The sequence below is a fragment of the Gigantopelta aegis genome, chromosome 7, assembly GCF_016097555.1.
Source record: "Gigantopelta aegis isolate Gae_Host chromosome 7, Gae_host_genome, whole genome shotgun sequence".
Taxonomy (NCBI): domain Eukaryota; kingdom Metazoa; phylum Mollusca; class Gastropoda; order Neomphalida; family Peltospiridae; genus Gigantopelta; species Gigantopelta aegis.
In genome coordinates, this window is record NC_054705.1 from 17,433,836 (window position 1) to 17,444,099 (window position 10,264).

General features: G+C 37.8%; 1 protein-coding gene across 1 annotated transcript; it reads left to right on the forward strand.

Moving 5' to 3' along the window:
- Window positions 1-2,526: 2,526 nt before the first annotated feature.
- Window positions 2,527-8,870, forward strand: LOC121377944 (monocarboxylate transporter 2-like). Its single transcript, XM_041506039.1, has 4 exons — window positions 2,527-2,840; window positions 4,905-5,095; window positions 5,743-5,886; window positions 7,786-8,870. Exons 1-4 carry the CDS (start codon window positions 2,527-2,529, stop codon window positions 8,568-8,570), a joined length of 1,434 nt encoding a protein of 477 aa, XP_041361973.1. The 3' UTR covers window positions 8,571-8,870.
- Window positions 8,871-10,264: the final 1,394 nt, after the last annotated feature.

A 10,264-nucleotide genomic window follows, 5' to 3' on the forward strand; every position in this document is an offset into this window, starting at 1 on the left:
TATAACTTCAAATTCACTTTAAATGCATGACCTAAGTAGTATTTAGCAGCCTAGTGTATATTTGTGTACAATAAAATACCTGAAACAACAAGTCAAATTGCTGTTGTGAAATGATGGAAATTACATTACGTGATGTACGAAAGAATGTTATGTGAGACACTTAACACTGTAGAGACGACACGATTGCTTCTATTTCTGAAAAGTATATTCCACTAACTTGTTTTTCCCTTATATTAGCTTTGTCCATCTGAATAAGTATTTTATAGTGTGTTTTTATTCAGACTATAGACATCAAAACTTGACAGTCCCGTTTTAAAACAACCTTTGGACTCGTGGAGAGATACGATTAACGCCCAGACTAGCAGAAATCCGAGCCATAGTAATCCCAGTCTGGATTGATCACCTTGGTGTCGTCAAAACGTCCATTAGAGATGAGTTCACACTGCAGACTGTTGACGTTGAATACCACATTTCGCCGAACATTCCATCAACGACGCGCCTTTAATCAGCTGAGAGTGTTGACAGACGCGATCCTGGTGCAGGCGAGAACCTTTGGAATACCGCATTCTCAAAAGACGATATATGATAATATTTAACACTGTGAGTTTGTGGTTTGAAGATAACAATCTTTGAAACTACTCTCTCTCTCTCTCTCCTCCTCTCTCTCTCTCTCTCTCTCTCTCTCTCTCTCTCTCTCTCTCTCTAATTTCATGTGTATGTTTGTTCAGTATTCTTGAAGGGAACCCGTTACATTTTTAAATTAGCTGCAAGGGATCTTTTATATATCGTTAGTCCGGACAGTATGGTTATTAAAAAAAACGTTCCGGATTACTGAAATGTACGTGATGAGTAACCTCCCTTGATTCAGAAACAAAATAAAAACGACACAGTTGATTTTTAGAACCGAGGCCGGCTCTCGTGCCCAAGACAGGCGAGCGCTACAACAACGTGCTCTGGATGTGCACGTTAACACCTTTGCCAATTGCCCATTTTTAGAACCAGACATTTCTTCAACCAGTTTTGTTCTGTTGATCCGCCTCGTGGTGTGAATAAGCACTTATTTCATGTCCGTGAGGCCAGTCTACTATTCAGTAGTGTACTGCCAGGTGCTTGTCTTAAAAGTTAAAAAATGCGATTAAATAAAATGAAATACTGTTTAAGACATGTTGCATTGTTGATACTAAATGTTTGATTACTAGCGACAACAAGTTTTACATTTTATTAGCCGTGTTTTGTCGTACCGGTTAATGTTGTAAACCTAGGCAACGTGGTTGAGTTCATTTCCACGGCGTGAAACTGAATGAGCATTGTTCCACTTGTGAAAGAGTCGGACGCCAATGTTTTGATAGCAGTAACTTATAAAGACCTTTCCTTTGTCTTTATTTGGGGTGACTGGCAATACTCTTGAGTTGGACACCAAAACAATTATGAACAATATTCAGTAATAAATCATACAGGTAAGGTAGGAGGGTTGTTACAAAACGAGGTCATGGGGTACCGTAGGGTATGATCAAGAGTTACCCACTTTTAAAAATAAAATATTCTCTCTTTTGTTTTCATAAAATGAAACAGCCAGTCTGGTCATAGATCAAAGAAATTATATTTTAAAAAACAACAAACACTTGTGAACACTTGTGCTCTATCCGACTAACACTAAATAAACACAGGTGAATGGTTAAATAAACTGCGGTGTGAAACCCCGTGCAGCCATTTTATCTCTGTCGATTCCTTGAGCGTGAATTGGCGGATTACTTTTATGTTCAATCAGCGGCGACCGGTCAAACGTTTTACGTTTGGTTCAGAATTATGACCGTCCGGTTCCGGAAGCTCAAAATCTGGATTAATAAATAACTTTTTGAGTGGTCGTTTCGTTTTGCAAAAAACAAACGTCCGTAAGGTGAGGATTCCGGACTACTGGAGTCCGATCTAACGAGGTTCCACTGCAGTCACAACAGCACATACCACGGCCTTTGACATAAAACTATTTATATATTTCCAATTTGTGGATACCCAAATAGCGGATATATTTGTGTGCTGGGGTGTTGTCAAACATTCATGGATTCATATACCAGTCAGCGGCACTGGTTTGGATGGGAAAAACATTCAAACAATGGGTCCACCGAGTAGATTCGATCGTCGGACTCGAGCACCTCAGGCGATCGCTCTACCGACTGAGCAAGATGCCGCTAATGCAACACCTTTATACCCATATAGGGCAAGACAATGTGTCTCGGTCTTGCAAGTCATTATACAGTGATTTAGTGATATACAGAACATGCTGTGTCCCGCCCCGGAGTCGGTCACTGGCGTAGTCAGAGGCTGAATCCGGGGTGGGCGTGCCTGAACCCTTGTGGATAGGGGCACGTAAAAAGAGTTTCCCTGTTCCCTGCTGTGTTTATGGTTTCGCATTAATTACGAACGACAGAAAGGACATTACGTATACTAATACGCACATATTAGAGTCTTGCACATAACAGTTGACACATTATTCACAAAGCCGGGTGGTGGAAAATACGAAAGACAAAAATGGCAATAAACGTAGCTTTCAACGACCATACTGTTTGTGAAGTGACGAGTAATGGCGGCCGAGATGAAACCACAGACGATTCCAAAACACAGACGAGAGCACTGCGGACAGCATCGTCAGATACAGCGTCAAAAGATATGGTATTAGCAACGACAGCATTGTCTATTTGTGACAGGTCTAACAGCAAAGGTGTACGCACAGGCCAACAGACAAATGATGTGGACGGACCATGGACAACAGAATCTTCCAAAAGATTACCTGAAAATGGTACATGCGCTGTTGAAAACGTAATTGTAGATACGGAAAACACAAGGTATATACTATATGATTGCAATGCATGTTTCTTTCTCATTCTGTAATTCATCATAATAGTATCGTATAACTTGCATTTTCATATTTCTGGCGTATTTAACTAAATTAACAACATAATCTGAATTGTAGGTTGTTAATTTTATCTCGAACCTGTAAAAAATAAACTATGTTTATAATACAAGTCTTTGTTATGGTAATGTCACTCAGGTCTTCAAGTAGAGTCTGTAATGTGTCATGGAACTTCAAGGCGTGTGATCAGAATCTGTTCTTCCCGGGTCTATATTCCAGTGGAGTGTGTGTCTTGTTAGAGAACTTTAAGGCGTGTGATCAGAACCTGTTCTCCCATTGTCTCACATACATAGGTATAAGACCATTATTATAAGACATAATATATACTAAAATGCATTGCGTCTTTGATTGCTCGTAAAATATTAGTATTGAATGACACTAATTGATAGGCACGTCGCCAACGAACTCGAGACCATGTTAATATTTAGATGGCAGACGTCAGATTACCAACTGACTAATGTTTACTGTGCATGTGAAAATAAATATATGTACATGTAAAAATAAATGTATAAACTGCATTGTATTTTAAATAAGAGATTACTTAAATGATCAGATGAACATAGTATGCTATCAGATGCCCATTTTGGGTTTAAGCCAGGCTTAACATAATAATTGATTTTTTTTTTCGCACTTAACACTGTTATTATGACCATTACTGGCCAGAAAAAAAGAAATTGTATAGTTTTTTTGTTTTTTTTAGATTATACAAAAAGCGTTTGGTAGTGTAAATATATGTAAACTATTGGTTAAGTTACTGGAAAACTGTATAACATTATAAAATCGATGTATGACGGTTTGAAGAACTCTTAAGTATCAGTTTCAATTTTCAAAATGTTTTTATTGTAATGCTAGACTGATGCAAGGTGAAGCCTTATCGCCATTTTTGTTCCCTTATGTGAATGTTAATGTTAACGTATATATATATATATTTTTTTTGTATTCAGAAACAGAGGGAAAATGGCTGTTAGAGAAACCTTGAAGTAAAATAGTGACCTTATTACAGTTGTTGATTGCTTCAGCAACCTTGGACTGACACTGAATTTTAATTACAAATTTATAGAACAAAGTGTGTAATTACCTCACATGGTAGAACATGTATGAGCCATATTTTAAGAAAGTGTAATAATTTATGTCTCAATAAGGACATGAAGCTGCATGATTTTGAATGCGCGGTATGGGGTTTTCACCCCGCTCATGATATTGAGAATGTGCATATGAATTTTTGTAAACGAATTTTGAATGTTTGAAAAGGCACCACAAATGTAATTGTTTCAATAGAACTAGGAAGAGTGTCTTATTTTCTTCTTTTGTTTATTATTATTGTTGTTATTATTATTATATTTAGTAGTAGTAGTACTAGTTCTAGTAGTAGTAGTAGTAACAACAACACATTATTATTATTATTATTATTATTATTATTATTATTAACAACAACAACAACAGACCACCAGTTATAATATTATGGAATAATATGGCATACAAATCTGGATAGTATATTTGATGTTTTATATGCCTTACTTAATTGTCAATACATTTTAAATAGTGTTATTGTCCTTAACATATTAAACTGAGTGTACGAGGTATTAAAGGGACTGACCCTAGTTTTTAAACACAGCATATGTGTCACTATTAGAGCCGTTTATGGTCACTGAAATCAAACATTACTTATATTTTATTCTTTAGATTATCCATTTCCGTAGAACCGAAGTGTTTCTGGTCATCTTGGTGTTTGTAGTATCAAATATCGCATTTTTCATATTTTAAAAAACGTACGTGCGTCTGAGAAGTAGTGGTTTATTGATCCGAGTTCTAGTGTGTTTACAGGTTTGTAAATTAACTAAACTTAGTGTCCATGTTTTACAGGTTAAAACTAGAGAAGAAAACCAAAAACATATTTTGACAAACAAACATTTGTTATGTGGAATATTGTGGTAGATTTTTCACATTAGGTAAATATGCAAATTGAATACAAAATTTGTCTACCCTTTTCGAGCAGGTGGCATTCCAAAACGAGGCTGAAGAAGCAGATTGTGCTGGTGGGAATATGTTCCATCACTATAGTCATTTCCCATGGTTACGCCATGTCTCTTGGAGTCCTCTTTCTACCAATCAGAGACACGTTTGGAACGAACACCGCCGAAACAGCATTGCTGCAGTCCGTTAGCCTTGGGAGTTTAATGTGTGGAAGTAAGTACGGATAGAAGGATATATGGATGAGACAAAATCTCCCATACATGATCATAATCAAGAGACAATCAAACGTTGGGGTGGGATGTGTGGAGGAGCAGGGCTTTTCGACTTTAATTTAAATATTCAAACTGAATGAGCCAATGGTAATTTTATTTCTTTTCATTTACATTATTTATATTTCATCTTTAAGTATATTTTATAACATTTCAACTTGATGTGAGCTCCATCTAAGATCGATCCCTGTCGGTGGGCCCATTGGGCTATTTCTCGTTCTAGTCACTGCACCACAACTGATACGTGAAAAGCCGTGATATGTGCTATCCTGCCTGTTGGATAGAGCATATAAAAGATCCCATGATATTATGTAGCGGGTTTTTTTTCTATACAACTATATATCAGAATTACCAAACGTGTCACCCAATAGCCGATGACTAATAAATCAAACAAACAAACTAAATTTTTTGTTCAAAAAGGGGCAATTTAATCTCACTTAGAGGGGATAAGTACCCTTCATCCCTTCTTTGAGATTCGCCTTTGCCTGTCCTGTCAAATACAGAATGCAATCTGGTGTACAATAGACCCCAAATGAGACTTCAAACAAAATGAGGACCTAGAGAGTTTATACCTTTCATTTTTTTTCCCAGGTGCTGTTGTAAGTCCTCTGTTTCTCAAATATGGCGCTGGGCCTGTTGGATTTGCCGGGAATTTGTTGGCAACCATTGGACTCGTCGTTAGCTTCTTAGCTCCCTCATTTCCGGTTCTCGTTGTGTCAGGTGGATTTATTACAGGTAATACGGTAATAGTGATACTATGCGCCGACATTACGAAGTCTCTTTCTTATTATTAAACTCGAGCCTTCTTTAAGAATTTATATATATATATACATACATACATAGATAGATAGCTAGCTAGATAGACACAGAGAGAGAGAGACACAGATAGAGAGAGAGAGAGAGAGAGAGAGAGAGAGAGAGAGAGAGAGAGAGAGAGAGAGAGAGAGAGAGAGAGAGAGAGAGAGAGAGAGAGAGAGAGAGAGAGAGAGAGTGAGTGAGTGAGTGAGAGTGGGAAGGGAGGGATATATATATATATATATATATATATATATATATATATATATATATATATATACATACATACATACATACATACATGTGTATATGTATATGTTGTGTACAAGTTGCGATTTTGTACAAGTTATAACCTGTACAAAAGCATTCTATAAGATACAACTTGTGTTTATACGAGTTGAAACTGGTACAGTTTTTTTCTGTACGAGTTATAACTTGTACATCCGTGAGTCATTCACAACGTGCAGTTTTACAGTTAGTTTTACACAGGCAGTGAACATGTCCTTGGCTCCTTGTACGAGATAACATTGTTGTAGCCCGTTTAATAGAAATTGTCTCTTCCGGTATGATGTCTATGGTCAGTTGCCTCCTCTCCACTTTCTCAAACTGGTTCCTGGCCAGACACGTGTCCAAGATATAAGTTATTTTAATCGTATTAAAATCTGCATCCATGTATGTGGTAAAACACAGTAAAAAAAAGTTCTTTGTGGCAGTACTTTTTTCTTACATACTGAGTACGTTCTAACTTGCACTTTTTTCAGTGGGTTAAAACCAACATCAAATCAAAATCTTGTACCCCTTAGTTGTAGCAAGAGCACATAATTAAGTTGTCTTAAAAGTTGGTAGTTTTTTTAGTCTCAGTAGTTAAACCAATGCTTCCGTACTAACTGTATTATTTTCCGGCCTCGGTGGTGTCGTGGTGAAGCCCTCGGACTACAGGCTGGTAGGTACAGGGTTCGCAGCCCGGTACCGGATCCCACCCAGAGCGAGTTTCAACGACTCAGTGGGTAGGTGCAGGACCACTACACCCTCTTCTTTCTCACTAACAACTAACAACTAACCCACTGTCCTGGGCGCCGTTCCACGAAACGATCTTAGCCCTACTATTGTCGTAAATACCTACCATCGAGACCTTAATTTTTTTCTTCGATCATCAGCCCGTTCCACGACGCGGCGTAGTTTACTATCGTCGTAAATTACAGTGAAAATTTACAATCGGTACGAGGCAGTTGTAAGCCATTACCGTAGCTGTCAAATGGCAGTTAGATGATGATTTGATAATGTTCTAAGAAGGATACTAACTCTTTGTGTAAAAATAGATCTAATATATACTAAATACCTTTTATGAAACTCTGTGCTCGATCTAAAACAGTCTAGGCCTAACGACCTTCACACGAAAATAAGGGAGATAACTCTCATGTCTTATGCATTCGGCAATTATCGCTTACCGAATAAATTGACAAAGTTACTTCATGGTTGTCCCATACCAATGAATACATCCAACATGTTCCGAAAAGTCGGTAACCAATTTATTATTTAACTAATTCGCACTTCTTCGCAAAGAGTCTATTAATAATTAAAGGGGCACTTATGACTACCGTAAGGTTGCTTTGTGGAACGGCTGTAAAGTTTACGGTGGCAGTTGTAAAACTCACCTTAAATCACTACAATTAACCTTAGCTACAATTCGTTCGTGGAACGGGACCCTGGACAGACAGCTCAGATAGCTGAGGTGTGTGTGTGTGTGTGTGTGTGTCCACGACAGCGTGCTTGAAACTTAATTACATATACGTATGAAAATAAGTTGAATTGAAATTAATGTATTATTTTCCTTCACAGGTCTTGGCCTTTGTTGCCAGTACGTCATCAACTTTTCAGTTATCGGAACTGTTATCAAGAATGCCAAGTGGAGAGATTTTGCCTTTGCCCTATTGGCCAGCTCCGTCGGAATCGGATATTCAGTATATCCAATCATGACTGCACTTTTGCTGGAACAATTCGGCTGGCGCGGAACCATGTTGTTACTAGGGGGAATAACTCTTCATTGCTGTCCAGCATTTCTTACCATCGCTGCGATCTCGCGAGATCTCGTACAAAAAGACCGGAAATTGGACGATCCTTCCGAGAGCAAATCCCACTGGAATCTCTCCCTGTTTAAAGAATTTGGATTTCTCATTATGGGATTCAATGTATTTTTAGTATTGGCCTTGATACCTACAGTGAATTTTTTCTTGGTGGATATGTCCAAAACAAATGGTTTTGACCTGAAAACGGGAGCATTCTTTTTAACTGTAGCTGGGATTTCCAGCGTAGCCGGCCGAGCTATCACTGTTGCTGTGACTGTGTTCACGGGAGGGTCGAAGATATTACCAATTGGCGTCCTTTACATAGCAACAGGGACGTTTATGTCAATTGTGCCTTTTGCTAAGACATATGTTTCTGTGGTATCTGCGGTTCTATTATACAACATACCGTATGGCGCTTCGTCTGTTTTATTCCCGTCTGCTGTCTATGAAGTGGCGGGAAATCACCGTTATACGTCTGCAGTGGGATATGCCGGTCTAATAGGCGGGGTAGCAGCGTGGATCAGCGGACCCATCGGAGGTGAGCTCAATAATAATTAAATGCATAAAGGTTTATAGTCCGCCCCATCCTCTTTTTTTAAGTAAATAATTTCAGTTTGGTGTCAGACCAAACTGAAATTATTTACTAAAAAAAAAAAAAAAAAAAAAAAAAAAAAGTAAGAAGAAAAGTAAAAGCATTTTAGAAATAAAAAAAACCCCACTATTTTTGTGACCACTTTTGAAAAAAATCGGCGCAGAAATATATAACTACATAATATGAAAACAAGGCGTTCCCTGTGTGAAGAACTACATCTGAAAAGAAACAAAAGGGTGGAGGTAAAACACATTGTCTGGTGCATATAAAACACACAAGAACACCTTGATGTACCGGCCTCGGTGGCGTCGTGATTAAATCATCGGAAATAAGGCTGGTGGGCACAGGGTTCGCAGCCCTGTACCGGCTCTCACCCAGAGTGAGTTTTAACGACTCGATGGGTAGGTGTAAAAACGCTACACCCTCTTCTTTCTCACAAACGACTAACAACTAACCCACTGTCCTGGACATATAGCCCAGATAGGTGAGGTGTGTGTGCCCAGGATAGCGTGCTTGGACCTTAAATTGGATATAGGCACGAAAATAAGTTGAATTGAACCTTGACGTATGACAGTTATTTAGTAGAGGCTGATAAACATATCTGAATGTCACGTGTGTTACCGTGGAATTGACCCAGTCTGTCTACAGAGAAACAAAAGGGTGGATAAAATTATCTGCTGTATATTCAGTCAAAATTAAGTTTTTTGATCCAACACAATTTTTGGCCGTAATTTTGTGTTGTATTTCATGAAGTTCTGAATGTTCAGAAATGTAGACCACATCTGGGTAATAATGAAATTATTACCAGTGTTTTTCGGTATCGTCAATATCATATATTAGGGATAAAAATTGTATTATGCGAGCATAATACATTACTTGTGTTCCTAATATATGATATTGACGATACCGAAATACACGATGGTAATAATCTCTTTATCATATAAGCTCAAGCTTAATACAACGTGTTTTTGTAAACTGTACACGCAACTTTAATTCCAGTCCACCATTACTAGATATTCAAATGACGTAAGAATATGTGGCACGGTGTATTTGTGAATGGAAATGACCTCAGATTCGAATGACGTCATTTTGGATGGCCTTACATCAAAATAAAGTTATGCCTAACGTTTTTTTGTTTTCTGAACGCTGGACAGTTTTCAGTGTCTAATTGCCATTGAAATGTTTTATTTGATGACAATGAATGCATACGTCAGTCATGGAGTGTCACCCAAGTACGTTTGCTTAAATGTCGATAAACCTAGTGCCGAGACCTCGACTAATTTACATATAATTTGCAAAGTTATCAAATTCTTAAAGTATGTGATCTGAAAAATATCACATACTTTGATTGCACTGAAAATATTATATGATAAAACTAGATATATTGCTGTAAATAAGACAATGCAAGTACATTGGTTGGCGCAGGTCATTTTTAATCATATAATAGAGATTAAATACACACCGACTTATTAGTCATCGGCTATTGGATGTTAGATTTTTTTCTGACATATAGTCTTAGAGAGAAAATCTGCTACATTTTCCCATTGTAAGTAAGGAATGTTTTATATGCACCGTCCAACAGACAAGATAGCACATACCACCGCCTTTGACATACTACTACTACTCATGAGTTGGCTGGAACCTGAAACAGCCCAATAGG

Excerpts from the sequence above, each read along its gene's own strand:
- LOC121377944 (XM_041506039.1), top strand. The coding sequence starts at position 2,527 with ATGGCAATAAACGTAGCTTTCAACGACCATACTGTTTGTGAAGTGACG. Across the intron at positions 2,841-4,904 it reads GTAGATACGGAAAACACAAG|GTGGCATTCCAAAACGAGGC; the intron begins GTATATACTATA and ends CTTTTCGAGCAG. Across the intron at positions 5,096-5,742 it reads TGGGAGTTTAATGTGTGGAA|GTGCTGTTGTAAGTCCTCTG; the intron begins GTAAGTACGGAT and ends TTTTTTTCCCAG.